Source organism: Rousettus aegyptiacus, unplaced genomic scaffold (assembly GCF_014176215.1).
Source record: "Rousettus aegyptiacus isolate mRouAeg1 unplaced genomic scaffold, mRouAeg1.p scaffold_m13_p_5, whole genome shotgun sequence".
NCBI classification, from domain to species: domain Eukaryota; kingdom Metazoa; phylum Chordata; class Mammalia; order Chiroptera; family Pteropodidae; genus Rousettus; species Rousettus aegyptiacus.
Window position 1 is genome coordinate 20,085,990 of NW_023416308.1, and position 25,641 is coordinate 20,111,630.

Consider the following 25,641-nt stretch of genomic DNA (forward strand, 5'->3'; position numbering starts at 1 on the left):
TCTTTTCTAAGGCTAGCAATGTGCAGTACAATACCCTCTTGTGATGCTGGGCAGCGAGAGCGAGATGACATTGCCCAACTGCAGGTAATATATAAGTGTTCCAGGCACATTTAAGGTTGGCTGGGCCAAGCTACGCGTTTGGTAGGTTAGATGTCTTAAATGCATTTCAATTTACAACATTTTCAACTTCTGATGGGATTATCAGGCTGTAACCCCATCATAAATCAAGGAGCATCTGTACTGGATAGATATTATAACAGGCGAGTTACTTAGAAGGAAAGAAAGAGCAAGGACGAAACACCAGAAGAACTTGCATCCAAGTCCCAATCTGGGGGGTTCTCCATCTACTCTTACTGGTGGCCTATTACAATAATGTGCTGGTTCTAAGATTACTTTGATTCACGGAGCCTTTCCCCTTTCCATTTTCTTCGGACATCCAAATTAGGCCCAGAGCCAAAATCCTCGGCTGTTCTGAGTGTGAGCACTAGAGGTGTCTGCACACCCATATGTGTCAGGGTGTGTGTGCTGAGGTGTTAGAACACCAAGGCCAGAAGGGATCCCTTTGATTAGAGACACTGGGACTGAGTCTAAAGAGTTTGGCAAAAGTGAAAATGCACTCCTTTCCAAAGTAGTTGCTTTGAAATGGTCAACTCTGCTTTATATACAAATCTTTCCGACTCCTATAATTTCAGAAAGCCCTGATCTTTATGACTTGGCCTCTGTTGTTAAAAATGACTAAAACACAGAAGAAAATTTATATATGTGAAGTTTTTTGGTTTTGTTTTAAAAATAACGTATTCTTTGGGCTGCTTTATTTAAAGATAGAGACTAGATAGCTTCTTAAAATGCAGGTTCCCGAGCTGAACTAGGACACCCTGGAGCCAGGACCAGGGCTCCTCACTTCTAGCCATAGCCCTGCCACATGCTGCTTCCTGTTGTAAGTGTGCTCATTCTTAGCTCTTGGTCAGAAAGAACCAAAACCACAATGATAGAAGCTACTAGTGTAAGAATCAACAATATGCCAGGAGACTTAAACAGGTTATGTCATTTATGACCAGAGAAAGTGTGGCAATAGATCCAGTCACCTGACAGAGGAAGAAAAGCAAAGCTCACAGGGTTATCTAAATGGCCTCAATTCACTCAGCTAATAAGTGCAGATCTGAGCCCAGAATGTGTGACTCCAAAGCCCAGATTATGGTTTACAAAATTTAAAGAATGAGAATCTCTTTCTTACATCAAAAATTTTTGTGGGCTCCCACATCATAGTTGTTTTATTTTTAGCACCCTTTGATGGAGAGTAGTACGTCTGATGACAAAATTCTGTTGTGACAGCAGTAATCCTTTTAAATAGCTTTTTAAATGGACTGTTTCCCAAAGCACTGCTGTAGACTGGTACTTACACGCCTGACTCATCATGTCTGTCCAGGTTACAAAAGATGCCTAATGGTCACATTGCTGTCCCCCAGGAGAGCCACTGCTCCAGACCACAGGGGTGGCCTTGACTTTCTCCACATTTCCTTCTCCTAACCTCCCGTTCCTGGGAAGCCTGTCCCGTGAACACCGCAATCGCATTTACGACTCAGCCTCTCCTATCCTGACGCCCACTGCCACTCCCTCCCCGGTTCCCGACTCCACGTGGCCTCTTCCTCCTGCTCTCACTGGCTGCTCTCCTTCTCCGCAATCCTCAAATCTTCCTCCAGCCACTTATCCACCCCTCCTGTCCCCATATCCTATCTGGTTCCAGTTCTGTGGGTCTCTAATGACAGCCCCTGCTAGGTCCTGGCATTTCACTTGTCAGTCTTTTATCTACACCTCGCGGTGTGGGTGTTCGTGGTGGTGCTGTAGCCTTCTGGAGGGGGAAGTTACTGGTGGGAAAATGGGGGGGGGGTGCTTAAATAAGAAGGGTATAAAATAAGCAGCTGAGAGGTGACAGGGAGCATCTAGGAGGGGCGGGGGAGATCCTGGAGGAAGCTGTGAATGTGGGGCAGACGAGAACGTGACATGTAGTGATACACTTTGACTTTGTACCCTAAAGAAGGGGGTTTGTCTCATGACTCACCATCTGTAATTATATCTTGTCTACTTAGAAAAATAATGATATGAACAAAAGTTTGAAAAGTGCAGAGGATTATATTAAAAAACCAGTGATTATTTCACTTTTGATTGACTAATGCAACATGATTCATGCTGTTTTCTCCTTTAATTCTAATACAGAAAGATATAAATACTTAGAAGATTAAGATGACTGGCTCTTGGGCACAAGGAAAACTATGTTTGCTTGCCCACAGTTGTTTTTTCCTACTTCCCATACATTCCAGTTTTATTTCAATCACAAATATATCCAAATCAGTCAAAATGTGACCATTTTGCAGTTTATCAACATAAAGCGATTAGTCCAAAAAAAGCTTTCACAGTTTCTAATTAGGTCCTTGACTTCTACATTCTCCAAATATGTAAACATTCAGTTATAAGTTACATTCCATGAACAAGCCAATACTAAGATAATCATGAAGTTTGATTTCCAATTTAAAAAAAAAAAAAACAAAACTCTACCCTCCAAAAAACCTGAAAGCAAGCATCGCACATGTACCTTGATGCCTTTGGTGTCCTCTTCATCAAATGAACCAATGTCAAAGGCATCAGCAGCGTTGACTTCTCCCCGGGGAGGAATCAAGGGTGGAGGATACTAGAAGACCCAAAGAAGTAAGGTTCAGTTACTCTGACAGCCTTATGGCCCCATCCTGACCTATCGTGCTATATATAGAGAGAACACAGTGTAAGATCTCAATATGCTACACTCTGTGCACTACAGTCAAGCGCATACGAATCACAATACACGTTCAACAGATGAGCTTGTGCACTGAAGGCCTCAAGGAAGACTCCAGAGTTTAGATAAATTTAAGGAGAAGAAAAAAGACTCAGGTCCAGTCTTAAATAATTATTAAATATAATGAAGTCTCAAGACTGCATGTTGCACCAGCTCAACCTTAAGAAAGCACATTCTCTCAGGTGGTGGAGGCACCACGTTCCACATGCTAAAGCCTTAAAGTACAATAGGGCAGACGGAGCGCTCCACATCCAGGATCCTGAGGCCAATGCTGACTGAAGCAGAGCTCACTCTAAGTCCAATCAGGCAGGACTAACAGATCATGTCTCCACAGTATGAGTCCACACAAAAACAAACAAGTCCAAAGCTGATAATCAACATTTTTTAAAAAACTTTAATTTGAAAGTTCTTCTGTATTAATGAGACTATAAAAATATCTTAAAATAAAGAAAGAGAATTATTCTGATATATGATCATGCTAATTCTTAAGTTATCTGGTGCTGGGCTGGAAAATATATTTATATTTTTGACAAATGTTTCTTGTACATTGTTATATAGAAAAATATAAAATACAGTCCCATGTTGAGATAAGAAATCAAGAAGATGAGCAGCTAAAGCTAAAAGAGTCTCAATTATATGGACATTTGAATTAGCTATATAACAGCTCCATTTCACCATTTATTAATTTATATAGACAACATTTTCAAAATGTTTAAAAGAGGGAAATAAAGAGAGAGATATTTCCCCGAAAGGAGTCAGCCACATGGCCACACTGGATAGAAACACTCTGGTCAGGGAAGCTGGGGTGAAAGTACCTTTTGTAAGTAGACATGCTGCCAGTCCACGCCTTTGAAAAAGCTGTGTGCTTTCACTTCCTGTGCACTGTAGAAGAGAGAGTCATAACAGTGGTGAGTATGTATTTGGAAATCTAAGAAATATTTGGCAAAAATCATTTCCTATTAAGAACACAGAAGAACAACTATTTCCAGTTCCTGGAGCAAGTAAAATATGCTTCAAAACAACACAGAAACACCGTGCTGTTTAGAAATACACACACACTTCTTTTTCTCATAATCATGATAACAAATTTAAATGGGAGTTAAAGACTTACACATTAGAGATTTACAGCAATGCCTACAAGTCGCGATAGATAAAATGAGCACCAAATATTTTGAAGCAAACTAGAAATCTAATCTAATCGTGCATGCCAACCCCCTTATACATTTAAGAAGCACGTTTTCCTGAGGATTGTTACTAAAGCTCAGTTTATGCAGAACAGAAGTTGTACACCTTGAGGAAAGCCTGGGTCAGGGATATGCACATTCTCAGCACCCCCACTAACCGTTCTCCCCCGCCCTGGTCTTGTTGCTGAGCCCCAGCGCTGGTTCTTAGCCCCTGTCCTCTACAATCACTCCCTGGGTGACATCATCCTGTCTGGCCTTTAAGTGGCCTCTGCTTACAGGTGACTCTCAAATCTGTACCCCAGATGCCGACCTTTGTCCTACGCTGCAAAGGGCCCACCTATTCAGGCATCCACTTCACATCTCCACTTAGATGAGATTAAAAGGTCCAAAGCAGAATTCCTGACTTTCCCTCCTTCCCATCTCAGGCCAATAAGGCCAGGATCATCCCCCATTCTTCTCTTCCCTCACACTCTACAGCTAACCCTCAGCATGCCCGGGCCTGACTACTTCTCATCACCTCCAGTCCTCAACGCCATGCTCAGGAGGGGCAGTGGTGTCTTTGATCAAGGAGGAGATGCTAAATGTCCTGCTCTGCATCCTCCTGAGCGAACATCAAAACACACCCGAATCACCATTCAGGTCACGGTCACCATCACAGCTCACCTGAACTGCTCTAATTACTTCCTGTCTCCCAGCCTCCACCCTTTCCACCACAGTCTGTAGCTCACCCACTTTGTACAGCACGCAAATCACCACTCAACGCCAAAACTCTCCAGAGCCTTTCTCTGCACTTACGATAAAATCCAGCACCTTACCTGGCCTACACGAGGGCCTGTGGGGCCTGGCCCAAGCCCACCATCATTTTGGCCCATTTTTGTTTTTGACTTCTCTCCCCTTGCTCCTCAGCTTTCTTGCTTTTCTAAATCCTAGAAGCTTGATTCTTCCTCAAAGCCCTACCCTTGCTGACCTTTCTGCCTAAAATGTCCCTACCCAACCCGCTTTGCAAAGCTGGTGTCTCATCTACCGCATTGCTGTTTATCTCATTCATGCGATTATCATTGTAGTCATCTCCTTATTTGAATGTTTCTATTATGTCATCCTACAAGGTAAGCTCCAAGAAGGCAGGGCCTGTCTCTCTTGTCCATTGTCTCAGCCCCAGCACTTAGGAGAGTGCCTGGCACTCAAGGAGTGCTCAGTAAATAGTTACCAAATGGATAAATGAAATCCAAGTTGAAGTGTGTCCTTTTGCATTTTCATCACCAACACTTAGGTGATTTTCTTATTCTATTACATTTGGTGCTCGTCATTGTCTACACATTAAATGTAGTAAGCTACGAAAGAAGTTTGCATGTGTGTGTGTGTGTGTGTGTGTGTGTGTGTATGTGTGTGTGTGCGCACGCGTGTATCTCCAAGCAATTAGAAATATTCCGGAGAGAATAATTCTGGTTCAAGTCAGTGATTAAGCTTGGGCGTGCAACTTTGTTCCTTCCTAACAATCACTAAAATGACAGAAGGGGATCATGGAGACAGACATACACCCACCACAAAAAGACCGAGGACCATCAGCAGACAAAATGGGAGTGGATAGAAGAACAGTGACTAATGGCAAAATATAGAGCTTGCCATCTGGGAGACTGAGACGCTGAGCTCCAGGCTCATGGGGTGTGTGAGGTAAGACACAGGCTGAAGATAGAATGCTGGTTGATACTGTATATGGAGTCTTCGAAACACACACACACACACACAGACATGCACGCTCACATATGCATGCATACATGTCCACCGAACTTTCTTCCTCTGCGTCCAACCCCAAAACACCAGCAGCTAGGTGTATATTCTAATGGGAAGAAGAACCTCTGATAGGTTCTACTTTAAGAAACTAAACCTGCTAAAGATTGTAAAAAGTGATCAGTAAAAAGGTTGGAAATTTAAGCTATCAGAAAGTGAAAGAGAATCTAAGCAAAGATACAGATAATGTTCAAGGTCAAGGGCATAGATGACCATTCCAGAAATCTCAACATGCATCTAACAGGGGTTCTAAGAGCTAAACAAGGAAACAGAGATGAGGATATGTCAGATAAATAAAAAAATAAGCTGAAGAACATGAGTCTTCCGAGTAAAAGGGACTCTAAGTGCCTGACGTAATGAGTGATAACAGTTCTGTGACCAGCACCAATTGTTCACTTGTACACCATAAAGCAATATCTTCAAAGCTCTGGTGGGAGATTATTATTCATTTAGAATGCTATATCCAGCCAAAATTTGATCTAGTTTGAGGACAGCAGGAGGCCACTCTGGATATGTAGAGACACGGAATGTTTACCTCTCATCCCTTCTCTATTAGGAGTTACTTGAGGACATGCTCTAGTTAATGGAGGGGAGGAGGAATGGGGGAGGGGGTCGGGCCCAGAAAAACAGAAGGCATGGGATCAAGTAAATGGCAGATTCGACCAGGGACGTGTTGGATAAAATGATGCTGCTCAGCAGAAATATGGCGCTTAGTTGTCATTGAAACTGGTAGGTTTGAGTGCTCCATGAAAGAAATTCAGAGGCAAACGAAAGTCCACATATACATATGGATATCTCATATCTATATCTATATCTATACATCATATATGAACTTCAGGTTCATTACCAGGCTATGTAGAAACTATATAATGAGCACACTGATGGTGCCATATAGTATAAATACTACTTCTTCATTTGCAACTTTTGAAATCAGCCTAGGTGCAAAGCACAAAGATGGATTATGATCTTGCAGAATAGGGAGTAAGTATCAATGTGACAATGTAAAAATCAAAATTAACAATGACAAAAACTAGTCAGTGGGAGAGAAGATGACAGTGAAAGACAGGAATGCCAAAACCCTCACTTTATAAAGTGGGGACTCGAGATACTGTTTATAACTGATGGAACAAGGTACAACTGGATAAGTATATAATTTAAAGTGACAAATGTTAAGCAAAAAAGAAAGCAAAAATAGTGTTTCAATTCTTTTCAGAAGGTGGGAGAAAGAGAAGGCTCTGTAGAAAGTAATGAGGGAGTTAAATCTTCATCTGTTATAGTAGGAATAGGTAATTTCTCAAATTAATAATGAAATATGTATATAACACATTATTTGGCTATCTATATAATATACACATAATATGTATACATATGCTACTCTAAAATACACATACGTACACATATATGTGACATACATATATATATATAACATATGTTTAAAAGCTGTTTCTTACACAAAGCAAGCCTAGGAATGGGAAGATAAGCAAGGTGGGGTTGGGGAGAAGTAGGGGAAAGGTCTGTTCTAAGTCTTCTATAAGCTTCCCAGGTATTACTGTTTTTTTGTTTTTTTTTTTTTTTTCCTGGAGTTTTTTTTTTTTTTTTTTTTTTTTTCAGGGAGAGGGGACAGATAGAATGTATAAGATGGCAGTTAGTCAGTTACACATTAAATATGTAAGAACCTGATCAGAATATTAAACTACCATAATTATAAATAAATCATTACTAAAACTAAACCAAATAAACTACGAAATATCAGAATTCCTTTCCACCACCATTATCAATTTTTAAAGTTTAAAAGTAAGCATTTCCTTCAATTTGTTCATTATAAAACACCTGAGACAATACACATATTTCCCATGTGATTTCCCGCCCCCTGCCTGGAATCAGAATGGACAATAATTACAGACTAGAAGTGATTTCTGATATATTGAAAATGCCTGTTTTGCTTTCTGGGGAAAAACTCCGATAGGAGGAAACCCCAGCCTACCCGCCTCCACGACAGCCAAGCCGCTTGCTAACGTCTCGCTGCAGCAAGCCCTCCAGAAGGGACTTGAGTTCAGGGGAGAAGACTTCTGGAAGTTCCACATTCTGAAGGAAAAAAATAATACAACTTCGAAAATGCGCTCATGGAAACGGTGCCCTCATACTCAACCAGATTTAAAGGTTATCTCATGGATAAGAATAGGGTTAAAAACTACAGATTCATCAAGAACATTTACTCTAAAGAAATATAAAATGTTTACTAATCATTTCAAAGTCGATCCACGGGCTGGGGTTAGATGCAAAGGATCAGAAGGCCTCCTGGCTCTTCTGCATCTCAGTAATTTTACCTTTTATTTGATTATTTTCATTTTGTTCTAGATTTACTATGTCCTATTACTGATTGTTAGCAAATCTTGACTTCTGTCTTACTATCTATTTCCATTAATTTTTCTTTTAGAAGTTCTTCTAGGGATTGTATTATCACTCATTTATTTTAAGAAAGCAAATTTTTACATTGGTTGTAATGGAAACACAAATGAGAATAAAAAAGAGAGTTTTTAATCTCCTTACCACGGTGAGTGTCATCCGGTCTATTTCATGCTTATCTTTGGTTTTATGTTGTCGGAAAGGGCTGTGACTGTGGAAATAAAAAATGTCTATTATAATGTGGTACCAGCTAACTCAGCACATACTGCAGACAAATATTTGGGTAAATTATTGTGTTCTATCACTATTCATTCAAAACTACAGAAATATAAAAGCCATACATACTTATCATTTCCAAAGAAAAATTAGTAACCAGATATGTTAGGTTCTGAAAGAGCAAGGTTTACGCTTATTCGAACTGCCTGACCTCTCGTCGATGAAGCCATGGCACTAAAATATGCTTTAGAGAATACATCCAAAATATTTTTAAACATCATTAGAAAAAAAATAATACTAGCCAACAGGTAGTCATGAAAATGGAAGTCATTTATATAACATTTATCACATTACTGTTTAAGATAATTTTCACATAATTTTTTTTTTCCAGTAAAATGATTAGACCCTCAAACAACCCAAGGAGCTGCAGTCAAATCAAAATGAACACACTTCCCCTCTAGAAACCAGTCATTTTAAGCTATATATTCCTTTGATAACAGCGATAAACTAACCCTTGTGCCCCAGATCGTGCAGAGTTCTGAGGCTGCTTATTCATGTTTTACTTATGGAGACCCTAGACTTAAGAGTCAGAAAACTTGGGTTCAAGTTGTGACATGGCTGTTTACTGGTTGTGAGCCAGTCATGTAAACCTTCAGCATCAACTTCTTTATCTATAATGGGGCATAATGCCACATAGGTCAGAGAAATGGTGAAGGAACCACCCAAATAATCACTATGCTAGCAGTAAGACAATGGCAGTATACAGACAGTATCTAATACAGAAATCATCTGAAATTAATAAAGATGAATCTTTATAAAATAAATGTCTGTTTGATAAACTCTGTAAAATAAATTATCCTTACTCTTTACCATGTTTTTTAAACTCTGGGAAAGCTTGCTTTTAAAGGAACTCTTATAATTCAAAGAGACTAGTAAATATGCAAATGAGAAAACCATGGCCTTATTTATTTATTTGAAAATTAAAGAAGAGCTATATATGATTGAGTTTTCTTATAGTAAGACATGCCTGTAAAATTACTAATCCTACAGATTTATTTATGAGGTATACAAAACATAATTTGAGGCAAGATATTATGTAAAATATTTTAAAGTTAACTCTATAAATGGATTAACTCTATAAATGATTGAAATGTTGAACACATCAATCAATGGGATTTAGAAAAAGAAATATAACTCCATTATCCCTGCACTACCACTTACTGCTACTGATCGGGCCATCCCACTGAACTAGTTAAGTTATGCACTGAATCATCTCTTGATGAGATTATTATATTTCAGAATATTTATTATCGTAAATATTTTAATTTTCACTTTGTACAAGAGAGGGCACTCTAACACTTTATTTTCTTTCTTTTCATGCAATGAAATACAAAGTAATTTTCATCTTTAGCAAACATTAATTTTGGGGAAAAAAACTAAACAAGGTAAATTAGTACTAAGCAAACATACACTAATCTTTGAAATAGATTTTGATTAGAAATATTCTTTTCACCCAAATTGTTTCCAAAGAGAAAAATATAAAATTATTGCATTTAAAAAGCAAATAGGATATAACAGCAAACACCATCTATTCTTTATAAGATACTATAATTTAAAAAACACTACTTGCACCATTCTTTCGTGCAAACTACAGATACTAACACATTCATGGTTCAAGAGAAAAGGAATAAAAGTTTATTAAATCTTACTAAAACCTTGGTCTCTGTGCTTGACACAACTGTTTCCACCCCCACGAAGTTCCTTAATATATAAAAAGGGATTTTTATTCATTATAAAGATCTCTTCACATCTCAGCAAATCCTGATGTGGCTCCTGTGTGCAATGCCAGAGGACCCCATTCCTGCTCTTGACCCCTTGTACTCGCCTGCATCTGACGCCGGAAGGAAAGGGCTGTGTCCTGACACTTGTAGAGAAGGACCACTGTGTTCTGACAGAAACGCTCTGTGCTAAATTTAAAAAGTCTTTCATGAGACCAGAGGGAGGCTTAAAAGGGAACTGGAGTTAAAGTTAGCGGTGCCAAAAACATTTCCAGCACATGGGTCCTATCACTACGAATCCCATTTTATAAATATAGTTTATTCCATGTCCGACTCTAGAAGAAATAACCAAAAATGCACTTCAGCTTTTCAGTTCTGTACTGGAGTGTTGAGAAAGTTTGGTCTTGCAAGTTAAAAATCTGATGCGCATCTGTTTCCAATGTATTCCTGATTATTCTTTGTGAACAAAACCAAAGATTCTGTTTCTATTTTGGAAAATGTTAAAGAAAACCTACGATAGTAATAATCTCCATTCGGAGTGAGGCACGTGGTGCTTACAGATCCTGTGTGATCACAGCTGCTCCCTGATGCAGCCCGCTTTAAATAGGAGATGGCGACAGGCTTGTCAACAGCTTCCAACGTGAGCCAAGTTATCCCAACAGCATAGGCAACACTCTGACCACATCAGGGAACATTATGGGAACAAAATTCACATGGGCAGTGGGCAGATGTGGCTTTTCAATCACAGATAGATTGAGAGAGCTGCAAAGCTCCCCCAAACAAGCTGGGAAATATTCAAAACATGAAAAATGACAGGGACAGACAGGTGCGCGCGCGTGCGCACACACACACACACTGTTAATAGTGAAACAATAAGTTCAAAATCAATACCTTTATAATTACAAGTGATTAAAAACTCTTATACCAAAAATTAATTTTATAATACCAAAAAGATTGCATGTAACATTAAATGTGTGTTTTGAACGTAAGCAAATAGCTGCCAAAATAATTATAAACATTCCTTTTTCCCTACATGGAACAAACTCGATAACCTCAGGCAGAGCTCGTCTCTCCCCAGACCACCACGTGGCTCTCTCCCTGTGTCTGACACATTCAAGGATAGACAATCAATGGCGACAAGCCTGAAATCAAGGCTACTGCCGCATCAATTCTTTTCCTTAAGAGATATCTGATATCCAGACTGAGGCTCACGATGGCGATTCAACACATTTGCAACATGGACACATCTTCACACACAGATGCTCTTCAGTATCTGACAAAGGCGTCTGAAGTGGAAGTAGCAACCAGCACCCAAACACGTGGTCTCGGAATGGCTTGGTCCATCACTGTGAGTCCAGGGATGCAAACACGTTCTCCAGCCCGGAAAACTCTCATATTCATCTTCCTTTCTCTCATGCTCTGTGGTCTTGTTCCAGGGTGTTCACGACAAAATGAGGGGTGCTGAGAAGTGTCGCAGCAGAAGCAGCGAGACACACTGGTCAATCACAGAAAATAGAAGTGACAACGACCTTCGGGTCCACAGGTTCAACCTGACTGCACAGATGTGGGAAGAGCAATTTGTCATCTTTGGCGCTGCTGACCTTTTGGGCTGGATCATTATCTGTTAGGGCAGTGCCATTATCTGGACATTGTGGGATGTTTAGCAGCGTCCGTGACCTCTGCCTGCTAGATGCCAGAAGTAGCCCCTCCCCAAGTTGTGGCAAGCAAAAACGTCTCCAGGCATCAGCAAGCACCTCTGGGGTTGAGCATGAGCACAAGGTAGTGGCTGGCAAGGCATCTGGTTCATTTCTGAAGGACTGCCACTGTGGCTGCCCTGCGAGAGCGCAGGGATAAAAAGGGGACAGGCTGCTCTCCACGCCTGTGCCCAGGAGGCCCCCACGGTCCAGTGCTCTTCCCCTCACCCTCCTGCTCTGCTTGTTTCAGTTTCTTAGCCCCTTCGTGCCCAAGAAGAGACAGCTGCTCAGGCTCACTTCTCTGCAGTGTATGAAAACTGGATAGGATGCTTCCACACATAGTTTTGAGGTTTTCCCACTTGCAACCTTGTGAGGAAGTGGAACAGCCGACATTATCTGCTCATTTACAGCTGAGGGGACAAGGGTTCCTGGACATGGTCCCATCTCCTACAGACTCCATCACAGCACTTTGCTTCTGAAGAGCCCTCAATAAACATCAGCTTAATAAAAGCAACTGATATTTTATAACCACTAACTGGTAATATCACCATCCTTCCAATTAGGAATAATCTAAATTCCTATCCCTCTACCTCCAAGCATCCACTGGGAAAAAAAAAATTGTGTAGCGTTATGGACTTTTAACTATAATATTATTAAGTCATTGCATCCTCTCTGGTCCCAGTGAAGGGTGCTAGCCCAAGCGTTCCTTGCCCTTTGCCTGGGTTCTTACCCATGCCTCCTGTCTCTGTCCTTCCAATGTGCCATGCTCCATGCTGCTGCCAGATCTCCTTACCGGACAACCAATCCACGTCCTTCCTTTGCTTCAAAGACTTCAGTCTTTGGGGCCTCAAGATCTTACAAAGTCCCAACTCCATGCATGAATTATAGGCCCTTCTCAGTTCTGACCCAATTTTTTGAACCTCTCCCTCAGCACAACCTTTCCTCTTGACAAAGAACTGTCCTGCCACTCACAGGTCACTGATGGGAAAGACAACCTGCTCTGTACTGTCCCCTCCCCAATAGGAAACATGCTTATTCCTGCCCCAAGTCTTCCTACTGCCATCCTATCTTTCAAAGCCTACTCACATACCATCTCCTGCACGAAGTCAGCCATACTCCTCCAAGTTAGAACTGGCTATCCCATTTCTGTGCTCCTCGGCACACTGCTACTGTGCACATCAGCACATTCCACCTGCCTCATAATCCTGTGTGTATGCCTGTCTACTCTCCTGCAGGTTCCTTAAGGACTTACATGTGGCTTTCTTCCTCCCATCCTTCCTTTCCCAACAGGATCAAGCACAGTCTCTTGCATACTGTAGTTACTCAATAAATGCTTACCAAATTTAATTCAAATCAATTAAATCAAAAGATATTTCCCTCCTCTTTGGCTTTGGTGCCATATCCTTTTTGGTGAATGACTTTTGAATAACAGAAAGAATGGCATTAGAGCAGAAATCCTAGTAGGGAATATAATTCTAATCCAATCTGTTACACACTGGAAGGATTCTTTCCATTTCAGGCTCAAGAGACGGTCACCAGAGCATAACTTACTATCTGCAAGGCAGGACGCACCTTCACTGGGCAGCTCAAATGCTTGAACTAACATTCTTGTGTCAAATTGAAATCCTTCCCTCCCTAAAATGCTTACCCTCTGGAGCTATAGAGCATAAATTCCACCCCTTCATTAAGACAGGCCTTCCAATAGCTGGGGCCCATCAATCGTTCTGGTTCTGCTAAATACTGACCCAGCTCTTCAAGCTTCCCATGTGAGCCACGCTTTCTAGCTCTTTCTCATCTCTTCTACTCCATCCCATCCCATCCTCATGACCAACCTCTGCATGTTTTCCTGTCAGCAAAGACTCCTTGCAACAGGAGCTACACTGAACATGTTTCAACCAAGCATGATCAAGGACCTCAAAAAAAAAAAAAAAAAATGAATACCCTCCAATTCAGCACTCCAAACTGAATTATGGCCAAATAAGACTGAATTCACTTTGTTAACCATGAATCATAATGCTGTATCATATAGAATTAGTCAACGAAACGCTCAAATCTTTTAAAAATAGTGTTATGTCAGATAGTCCTCAATTTACGTGCATGGACAGTATCATAAAAAGACAGAATAACAATATTAAACAAAACAAAGAAGTAAAGGAAAGCTCTGCAGGTTTTCTTATAACATTTTACTGTTGATTTTTTAATCTTGGATTAATGTGTTCAACAGTTGAGCTGCTTTGCAGTTTTTTATCATCTTGAAATTCTGTTAAGTGTGGATTCTATGTATTCAAGCTCATCTCCAGTAGAGACCCAAACAAAGACCCTGGTGTGTCTAACTGAATGCACTCACCGGGGCACACATGACTCCACCGGGTGGAAGATGTCTCGTGTGGAAGCGGCTTTCTCTGGTTTGCCTTGTAGAAGCTCTCTAATTAGGTCAGCTAGTCTGATGACATGAATTAAGGCCGTCCAGGCTCCACAAATACAATAATTCAATTCAGGACCAGCAGGACCTGACTCTCTGAGTAATAATACAATTTCGGTTCCCAAGTGAATGTGGTAAGCAGAGAACTGGATTATCAGAGTCCTAAGGAAGAAGCCAAGGTGCTTGGAACCAGGTTGTGGCGGGGTGGGGGGGGGGGAAGATATGGAATTCAGCCTCTTCAGAATGTGCAAAAAGGACTACAAAGATGCAGTAGTGCCCAGTGAGGCTTTCCAATGGAAAGGTGAAAGGAGGAGTCGGCCACCCACCAGCCTTGTGTGCTCACAGGAAAAACATGCAGATGAAGAAATTTTAATGTAAAGCACTTTTTGTCTCTCTGTGAATGAAGAATAACCAAAACCACATTTTAAAAAAATTCAGCTGTTAAAAATTGGCTAAAAATTCTTAAAATTGATGGAAATATTAATTTTTAAATGTGCAACATGAGAACATTATTTTGAGAGTGCTTTCATTTCATTATCTTTCCACTCTACTTAACCATGTATGGTCGTTTAGAACTAAGAGTCAAGTATAATGCAAATTAATTAGAAACACAAAATTATAAAATTTAATTTTTGTTTTAAAAAATGAATTAATTTCAGCATGTTTACAAACAAATGCACAGTTTTAAAATGGTGTCATTTTGGGACTTTGTCCTTTTTCGTAACCCTCAAAAGGCTTTAAGCTCACAAAACGGTCATGAGTAATTAATTTCTAGAAAAAAAAATCCTACGGTCCTTCAATTATTCATATTTTAAAATAACACTTATTCCCCAATAAGGCTTATCACTGGATATATTTCAAAGCAGTCTTATTTTAGGTCTGTGTCATGATGCCTACATGGTATGGAACAAAAATATGACACCATAGCTTTTGTCTATAATCTTATGGGAACAAACTCTCACTTTCATAAGGCAGAAAGAGCCATGATCATCGCCTAGATTAGCAAATGGCTTAAAGATCACTGTGTGACCTAAAATAACATTAGGGTCTAACGAAGTCTAAATATTCTTGATTTTGACCCAAGTGCATGCCATGGCGACGGCACTAAAAGGAAGCATTTCACTCACCCTCTCAGGAGTTTGAAAAGCATGCAGCCCAGGGAGAACCAGTCGGCACTGCTGTCATATGCTGTCCCCTTCTGCAGCACTTCGGGAGCCATGTACCCATGGGTGCCACTAGGGAGAAGACAGTACTCATGCAGTTATCAGAACATGCCTACTTTATACAATATTAACAGCTTATCAAGAGCTTCTGGCATCATTCGTTTAATGGCAACAGCTGTAAACAAGGGACAGGGCACAACGTGCTTCCATATAAACATGATTCATCCAACACCCGATGAGGAAACAACCTTTTCTGTCTTAATTACTGGAGGAATTAATATAAATAAATTACCATACGAAATAAATACGAAGAACAGTTCGTAGTCTAGGAGGTGAAATATGAATTTCATTAGTCCTTCTTCACTACAGCTACAAGAAAGAAAGGTCTCCTGACTGATCGAGAGCTCTTAGGAGGAAAGGTGTGGGACTGGGGGGAGCAGAGGAAAGGGGGATGATAAACAGGTGACTACTCGGTACTGTTGGACCCTGAAGGGGTGGGGATGTCCACTCCCGTGTGGCATCACCCTCCCATGATGAGGACTTGAACATGCTAAGTTCTGGGCCATATCCTTGGGGGAGTCGGACAGAACTGGATTTTTAATTCAGGCCCCACAATGTGCCAGATATGTGACCTTGTTCAAGTTACTTAATTTCTCTGAACCTCAGTTTCCACGCCATAAAAAGTAGATGATTATACCCTATGATCCATGGGGTTTCTGTGAAGATAACACATTCAAAGCAGCTCGCCAGCATGCCTGGGATAGCTGACGCTCAACTCGTGACACAGTGAGCACTGTGGCTGCCGGCACCGCCACCGAGCACACTGGTCACTTCCCGGACAATTCCTTGGGCTGCTAGTTCCAGGAGGTCAGAGATCTTTCTGGTCTTATTCACCGCTGCACTGTCAAAACCTAGCACGCAGCTAATGGTAAATGAATACTTGTATTTATTAGCTGACTTTACCCTCACGACTGTCATGTGAAGTAAATATCACTGTTAACTTCCTCCTTATAGAGAAGAAAATGAGGCTGGCATAATTCGGAAGGAGGATTCAAACCCAAGTCTGCTGGCTCGAAAGCCTTTGTTCTCAGCCACGACACACCTCTTTTACTTAAAAGTATAGTAGTTCATCGTGCATTTAGTCTTTTTAAGTAGTGGCCTCACTATGATCGTGTGAACATGGAAACCAACCTTCCCAACCCTACCCCTTTATGGATGCTGCTCAAATTCTGAGAAAAGCTCACCTATCAGAGCTGACGTGTGAATTACAGAAAAAGTGGGCTAGAAAATAAAGAAATAAATAACTTCATATCTGAAAGTTAATTCCATTGGAAGATAAACTCTTACGAACTCTTGGATTCATACGCAGCTCTGACTATACTAAACTGAAGAAATTAGCAAACAAAATAGCTGTGGCTTTAAAAATTCAAATGACTCTCTTAAAAATGTCTGACGAACTCCCTGGGAGAAGCTCCTACCACCACAGGCTCTGGCCTAATAATTATAAAGTGCTGGCCAAATGCTAATGCTATTATCACCATATCCGAGATTCCGTAGAAAAAGAGAAATACGTTTACAGAAATGGTGCTGCTCACTATTAATATGTGATCAGAGCTTTAAAAGGCAATTCTGATTTAACGTGGTTCCTTATAAAGCATTTCAATACTGAACCACTTTATTTCTAGGCCCACAAAAAGAAGGGTCTGTGGTTTATTTTCTGCATGGATGCCTGAAATGAGCCACCTGGTAGTTTCTTCAAGGCCATTCAACACAGAGATGAGTGTTAGCTCAAGAGATACAATGAAATGTAATTTTAAAAGATTCGGTGTTAAGAAGGACACATTTTAAAAGAAAAAATAAAGCAAAAGTTGTCTGTTTTTCCACAAACTACCCACCTGTCCATGTTATCCATCAAGATAAACTGACACCAAAGAAACAGAAATGAAAACTCATACATATCCCATTCTGTGTCTGCAGAGCCCTAGGACATTCCTGCTGTCATTTAAATAATTCTAGGATCAGAGAAGTCCTTAAGCCAGTGTCAACATGCACTGACCAAGCATAGTCACTGCCAGACACAGTTCAGGGTCTACTGTGGGTCAGGTGCTGGCTGAGGGCTGTGGTGTCAGGGAGGTTCCTCCCACGGACATTCAGAGGACCGATGTAATACTTAAATCTAACATGACCTGCATTAAAAGCCTGAACTGCAGGTAGGTGATTCGGGACCTGCCTTGGAGAGTTCTATGTAGCTGCCTCTGCATTTGGTGCATAGGCTCTTTCCATTTATCCTTACCACAACTTTTAGAGACTTATTATTACCTCTACTTTATAGAAGAATAGATTGAGGGTTAAACAGGTAAAAAGACTGAAATACAGTCACACAGCCAGCACAGATTCCGGTCTGCTGCCAGGGCCCCTTCTTTCCCACAGACCACCAGGTCCCTGTGCAGTTACACTGGGGAGTGCGGGGGGTCTGTCCACACTCCCTGCAGACAGTGAAAAAAAAATCACACACACACACACACACACACACACACACACACGGCTCTTATATCCCAGGATATGGCTCTTCCCTGACCTGGCATTATCACATTGAAAATCACTTCTGGCAAGAAAAAACTGCGGGACATATGATCAGATCAGGGTTTGAGTGAATAAATAAGTCGCATTAGATGGTGAACAGTTGACGCACTACTCACACACTTGCATGTGGCTTCTTTTTGGAAAAATCACAGGCAAGACCAAGATCTGATATCCTAACGTGTCCATGTTCATCCAGGAGGATATTTGCTGGCTAAAGAGAAAGAGAAGTTGATCTTTGAAAGGCCTTAAAATGTCACAGGGACTATGAGAACTTCTACAACTATAGGCACTTGATATCTTATTATTTTCTCATAGTTTCTTCCTAAACATGAATTCTAGCTTTATATCATCACAACCAAGTAGGGCACGATACAGGGAATAACAGTTTTCATGTAACTTCAGCAGGAAAGTGGTAATGACAGAAGCGAAGGACTCTACTCCTTAAAACTAAAACACAGGGCAGGTAACAGGGAAGGGCCGTGACTACAATTCGTCGGAGTTAAAAAGCATCTTTTTCTCACTGCATTCGAGCCAGAATAGCGTGTCTCTCGACAAAGGAGGTGAGTCCACTGGCTTTGTGGCTTCTGTGAACCATAACGACTTCTGAGAATGAGGCCCGGAACAGAAAAGAATCTTGCAAGAATGTACTAACATTGACCTAAGACATCAAAATATTCCACAGTGCCACACCAGTCCTGATCAATGTCATTTCTCTTTACTGGTGCATAATCAACATAGGGCCCTACCAAATGACCAAATATGATTTTGACCACAACTCTGATGAAATATACCCATTAAGATTAAATTTAGTCAGCATAATCATGGAAAACAAAGCTCCTCTCCCTAATATACATTGAATTACAGTCATTTTAATATTTTTCTGCTGGAGATCAACTATTGTTTTGCTTGAAGTAAAAATGGCATGCTATTATAAAACTGAAACATGAATAAACATGAGTGACTAGAATTAAGTTGGAATGGAAATTAAATAATACCAGTGCCTACTAAATAGCTTAGCAGACAAAACTACAGCATAAAGACGATTAGGAACTGGTTATAGATTTAAATTAAAGTCTATTATAATAGCACTTCATGGGCCTTCAGCTTGTATATTATTCTTTTGCAAAACTCACATGAGGAAATAAAATGTCATGTGTCAACCAGTGTCTAATTATTTCTAATTCAATGAAAATACATTTTTCCTCTTTATGATCATATGACAATTGAGAGAATAATTCTTTAACCTTGAAAAAAAGCTTTAAAATTTACAAAGTATTTTGTGAAAAAAATTACATGCTCAAAAGTAAAATATTTTAGATTCTTAGAAGGTAACTTTAAAAAGCGAATCAGGACATATTTGCTCCTTGGAGAAAAGAACGTAATCTGTATATTTCAGTTGGTTTCCTTGGGTTCATTTAAGAAGGAATTTGAGATAGGAGACAAACACATTCTCCTAGAGTCTTCTCATGCTACTGAGACATTGTCAGTCCTATCATTTTTCTTTTCATTATTATTTACCTATTTATATATTTGCATCATTATTTTTATAATTTATCATTGTCCCTTTTGTCCCTATACCCGTCTTCAAACTGTTGGCTAGATCGGTGTCACCAAGCCATACTGAGCAAACCCCTAACTCCTTCATTAATGCAGAACTCAGGACTAAGCATCAGGGTCTTGAACGGGAAAACTCAGAACTGACTTACTATTTAAAGTCCAGTGAAATTTTATTCATTCACTTACTTATTTAATCCCCTCACTCCCTTCCCTTTGGCAACCATCAAGTTGTTTTCTGTACTCATCTATGGGTCTGTTTCTGTTTTGTTTTTGTTTATTCACTCAGTTTTTTTTTTGTTTTTGTTTTTTTTTTTTTAGATTCCACATATAAGTGAAATCCTACTGTATTTGTCTTTGTCTGGTTATTTCACTTAGCATAATACCCTCTAGGTCCATCAATGTTGCTGCAAATGGCCAGATTTTATTCTTTTTATAATTTGTTTTTTATTTACTATTTATTTTTTATTTACTTGCTTCCAAAGCCCAGTGAGATTTTAAAGAGAATAAAGGAGCCGAAGCACGGTAGTCCGAGGTTCTGTTGTTCAGGGATCTAAAAATATTTCTGTGATTTTTAAGGTGACGTGAAACAACATAAAGCTCGGACGGTGGCCTCTGGGGGACTCTCTGCAGGCTGATCAGACACTCAACCCCGATGTGATCAGCCTTGCCCCAGATGAGCCACGACTCAGCCGTCTGCGTCCTGGTTCACCAGTAAGTTAGCCTGACGAGACACGTGTTCTTTGATTGTTGTCTCTGTACATCTCCAAGTCTAATAGAGAGCCATGACCAAATCGGTTCCTCAGTGAACAGTAACTGAGTTACAATTAGTTGTAAAGTGGGCAATATCAAAAACCTCCTACTCTGCTTTTCATGAATTAATCGATTAAAAATTTTTAAACAGTGCGTGTGCTGCATGAGGCACTATAGCAGGCACCCACGTGACACTGATGACAAGGACGGACATGAGCTCCTAGCACAGAGTTTAGAGTCTAGAAGAGACTAGCACTACACAGGTGACAACTTCATCAGGCCTGAGGTGAGGAAAATGACAGGATATGATGAAAGAGAAAGGAACGCGTCTGGAGGGCCACGGCCACACACCTACTGCGCAGGTGCAGTAAACACCGAGTCTGTCAAAGGGTCTTACCTTCAAATCTCTGTAAACAACAAACCGACTGTGCATGTGTTCCAGCCCCAGGATGATTTCGGTGGCGTAGAACCGCATCTCCTTCTCAGAGAACACCCCGTGTTGTGAAAGGTGATAGTGCAAATCGCCCCCTGGAATCGGAGAAGTAGAATTTAATTTAAAGGAAACAAAAATTATTGTCATCCTAAATTTTAGAATATAGTAGAAAAATGCAAACTATGCTTCTGCTTTGTCTATATGCCTATCTTTGATTTCTTCAGTTTGACAAAACACTTTAAAAATTAAAGAGAAAACTTAAACAATGAGAAGACTTAAATGCAGTGATGGCAGGGACAATAAAAGACAAAATTTTCAGGTCGGTAGCACAGCTCCCAGATATACCATCGCAAGGTGGGATTGGCTAATCTGCTTGATTATTTAAATCCTGTCTAATAACTGAATCAATTATATGTAGAGATCCAGTACATGGCTTAGCAACCAGCTCTGTGGACAATAAACAGATAAATAAGCTGGTCAGATAGATAGATATTTTGATAAAGCAAATACAGTAAAAGTTTTTAAAATTTATTCAATTACAATTGATATTATTAGTTTCAAGTGTACAATACAGTGATTAGACATTTACGTAACGAACTGATCACCCTGGTAAGTCTAGTACCGATCTAGCACCATACACAGTTATTACAATATTACTGACTATGTTCCCTATGCTGTTTTACACCCCCGTGATGATTTTCGTAACTTCAAATCTGTACCTATTGATCCTTTCACCTGGCCCCCAACCTCTCTCCCAACTGGCAGCCATCAGTTTGTTCTCTGTATATATGGGTTTGTTTCTGTTTTGTTTGTTCACTTATTTTGTTTTTTTTTTTTTTAGAATCCATATATAAGTAAAATCATACAGTATTTGTCTTTATCTTATTTCACTTAACATAATACCTTCTAGGTCCATCTATATTGTTATAAATAGTAAGATTTCGTTCTTTCTTACAGCTGAGTAATATTCCATTGTATATATGTACCATTCATCTAACGGATCCTTATCCATTCATCTATCAATGGACACTTAGGTTGCTTCCATATCTTGACTTATTAGAAATAATTTTAACTGGTAAAATTCAGGTAGTAGGTATTTTTGGGTGTCCTCAGAAAAATTCTTTCAATTTTGCTGTACGTTTGAAATTTTTCATAACAAAATGTTGGAAAAAGCAAAATAATTACATGTTCTAAAAGATGCCACCAACAAGGTCAGGGAATGTTTTTATAAAACTATAAGGAAAAGCTATTGATCTATAGAAGTTACTGTATGTCCAGCTTTATTGCCTTGGCTTTTACAAGCATCTTCCCTTTCCCACACATGTGATCCTGTATAACCACTACCAGGTCAAGATGTAAGAGATCCCCAGCATCCCAGAAGGCCCTCCCATGCCCTTCCTAGCTCCTGGCTGGGCAAAGGGGACTCTGTTCTGACCTCTCTCATCATTGATTAGTTTTGCCTGTTCTGACGATCACATAAACAGAATTGTATAGGATATATGCTGCTATGTCTCGCTTCTTTTGCTCCTTATGATGCCTGCGAAATTCCTTCATGTTGTTGGACAGATCTGGTCTTAAGTTAAACTCTCAAAACATAATAAAATTTCCAAGAACTTAAACTTTTTTTCTAGCTAAAACTTTTTCAGTATTCTTAGGGTCATCATTCATGGTTTAAAAGATCAGGTACAGTTGATCTGGGCTGAAGGTAGAGAAAATTGAGCTAAAATCCTTCCAAGTTAGCTTGTAAATACATTTCTCTCTCTTTCTCTCTCTCTCTCTCTCTCTCTCTCTCTCTCTCTTCCCCCCCCCTCTTTCTTTTTAACGTTTTAAGCTATATTTTTATGAGACATTTCATTCCTAAAAGTTGAGGGTCAGGAAACAAGCTAATTAAAGATCTAGGCCAGCTGCATTCCAGAAAATCAAGTTTCACTCTCAAGTATTTTTGAAGATCTTTTCTAGAAAATGCTACTTCCTGCGGAAGGACTGGGAGGGCCAGAGGAAACCCACAGTCAACATTTTAAATTAATTTTAACTAAAACTTGAATAATAAAAGGTTTCCTTAAACTTCAGGGGGAAACTAATTATCCGAAAGACTCAAACTGCCTGCCAGCCTAGATCGATGCATGATAAGATTTAACACCATGGCACAATTTTTTCAGTGCATTCAGGCTTCCAGGTTTTGCTTACCATTCATCAGATCCAAAATGAAGCAGAGTTTATCTGGAGTATGAAAGGCATAGGTCATACAGACAATGAAAGGACAATCCTAAAGTGAAAAAAAAAAAAAAAAGAAAGAAAGAAAACATTTATAAGAAAAGCAAAAGCTTTCCTGGAAAGCACATCTACTTCTACTACCAAACATCGGCTATAGATTTTGAAATCCATGCCCTGTGCATTGAGCACAGACGCCTACATGGTAATTCTAATAGTCACACCAAAACAGATCTGGTTACATGATAAAATGAATAGAGACACAACATTACTAATCAGAGCAATGAACTCAAAGATCCTCTGTCACTCAGATTCAATCATGGCTCTTCTATCAACATCTTTTTCAAAAGACTCAGATTCTACATAAAAATGTTACTGTCTTACTAGTCCTTTTCATAGTCTACATATTGGTTCTGGCAGGTCAAATATCCATTTCGATCTCTGATTCTGAAGTTGGAAGACCCATACCAAAGTGGGGAGGAGGGCTGGGGGGACAAATGCTATCTGTATTATTGCCGTGAAACACTGGGAATAAAAGTGGAATTAAATTAGTTTTTGAAAGTGGAAAAATACACCAGGGTCAAGGTCTGAACAACTCAGTTGTAATGATGTCGGTTTCCCCCAAATTAATCAATACAATCCATGTAATAATCTTGATGAAAATGAAAATCGACAAGCAGATTCTAAATTTATATGGAAACGCAGACAGCCAAAAAAAAAAGTTCAAATACCCTTGAAAAATATCAAACCTAGAAAACTCAGAGTGCCAGATAGCAAGACTTATTATAAAGCAACGATAATTCAGGCAGTGTGGTATTAACCCAAAGGACAGAGAAATCAGCCGATGGAACAGAACAGAGAATTCTGAAATAGATCCACACACATACGGACAATTGATTTGTGATAAGTGACACAAAAGGGGAGGGAGAAAGGCTGGCCGTCAAGTCCCTGGTGCTGGAGCAATTGCATAGCTTCCAATAAAATATGAACGATCCCCCTACCTCATACCACACACTAAAGTCCACTCCAGGTAGATATTGATCTAAAGGCAAAGCAATAAAGCTTCTAGAGGAAAACAAAAGAGAATATCTTCATGATCTTAAGGTAAGCAAAGGTGCCTTCGACAGGCCACAAAAAGCACTAACAATAAAAACATTGATAAACTGAACTAAAATAAAACTAAGAAGTTCTGTTGTTTAGAAGGCAAGCAGCAGAATGGAAAAAGATATCTGCAATAATAAACACACAAAGGACTCTTAGTTAAAATATATAAAGAACTCTTATAAATCAACAAAGAAAAAAAGCAAGCAACTCAATAGAAAAATGGCAAATCATAATAACAATAATTAAATAGGCATTTCACATAAGAAAGAGACTATTGAATGGCCCAAGAGGCTATCAAATGGCCAAAAGCCTATGGACCTCAGCTGTCCCCAAAGAAATGCAAATTCAAAATCACAACATGCTATCGCTAACACTCACGAAAATTGGCTAAAATTAAAAATACTGACAATACCAAGTGTTGGAAAGGTATGGAGTAAATGTGGCTTCCATACATGGCTGCTGGGAATGTACTGTGGTACGACCACTTTCACAGGCTCTTGGGTGATTATCTGCTAGACTGAGCACCGCCTGCAAACTCTGTGACGTAGCATCTCCACTCAGGGTATACAACTCACGAGCATCTGTACTTATGTGCACCCTGAGGACTGCATGAGAATGTTCCTCACAGCACTATTCAAAATTGCCCAAACCAGGAAACAAACCAACAGTAGAATGGATACCTAAATTGCAGTGTATTCATGTAATGGAATACTAGAGGACAAGAGCCAACAAATTTTTTTCCCAAAGAGCTAGACAGTAAACAACTTAGGCTTTGCAAACCCTATACAGTCTCTGCCATATATTCTTTGCTTATTTGCTTTACAATCCTTTAAAAATGTCAAAACAACTTTTAATTCATGGGCTATACCAAAGCCAGATTTAGTCCACAGGCCAGATATAGATTGCTGACCCCTGAATTTAGCTACAGAGTGCGCTATGGCCATGTGCAATGACACAGACGAATCTCACAGGCAACACTGAATGAGAGCCAGACACACAAGAATACATTTATCAAAGTTCAAATACAGGCAAAGCTAAATTATGGTGTTAGAAACCTGAGTAGCGGTTAGCCTGGGCGTGGAGTAAGTGACTGAAAGGGGCACAAAGAGGCTTCTGGAATACTGGTAACTTTCTATCTTGTGATCTGGGTGTTAGGTACACCCATGTGTTCCCTGTGAAAATTCATCTGTGCTATTCTAGATCTATAACTAGGTCTCTTTAGATTCTTCACATACAGTGTATACTTAACCACCTAATTTATTCAAACAAATCATGGCGCAGAATATCTATATCCACTTTCTTAATAGAAAAAAGAATTATTAAATTCAAGTTTCAAAAGAACAGACTATAAACAGATTTTGCACTACTGGAACACCTCTGTATTAAGGGCATCCACATAAATTTGAGTTAACACATTCCTATACACTAAAGATTTATGAACTTGAACTCAATCTCCATAAATGTTGCAGAGAAAATTACTTAAGAATGAACTACAAAATTCATTTTGTGATTACCTAGTTTTCCT

The 25,641-nt window shown here is 39.7% G+C and overlaps 1 protein-coding gene across 4 annotated transcripts in view; it reads right to left on the minus strand.

The window, feature by feature from the left end:
• The window catches only part of GRK3 (G protein-coupled receptor kinase 3), a 111,567-nt gene that overhangs the window by 10,080 nt on the left and 75,846 nt on the right, over positions 1–25,641 (minus strand). For all 4 annotated transcript variants that reach the window (XR_001594346.2, XM_016124216.2, XM_016124214.2 and 1 more), the window contains 8 exons: positions 22,989–23,067; positions 20,766–20,896; positions 18,178–18,272; positions 15,443–15,550; positions 8,350–8,416; positions 7,784–7,884; positions 3,643–3,709; positions 2,591–2,686 (listed from right to left, as the gene is read on the minus strand). Coding sequence is in view for 3 of the 4 variants with exons in the window: in XM_016124216.2 (XP_015979702.1) it covers positions 2,591–2,686; positions 3,643–3,709; positions 7,784–7,884; positions 8,350–8,416; positions 15,443–15,550; positions 18,178–18,272; positions 20,766–20,896; positions 22,989–23,067 (744 nt within the window). In the remaining variant the exon portion in view is untranslated. The remainder of the gene's footprint in view (positions 1–2,590; positions 2,687–3,642; positions 3,710–7,783; positions 7,885–8,349; positions 8,417–15,442; positions 15,551–18,177; positions 18,273–20,765; positions 20,897–22,988; positions 23,068–25,641) is intronic.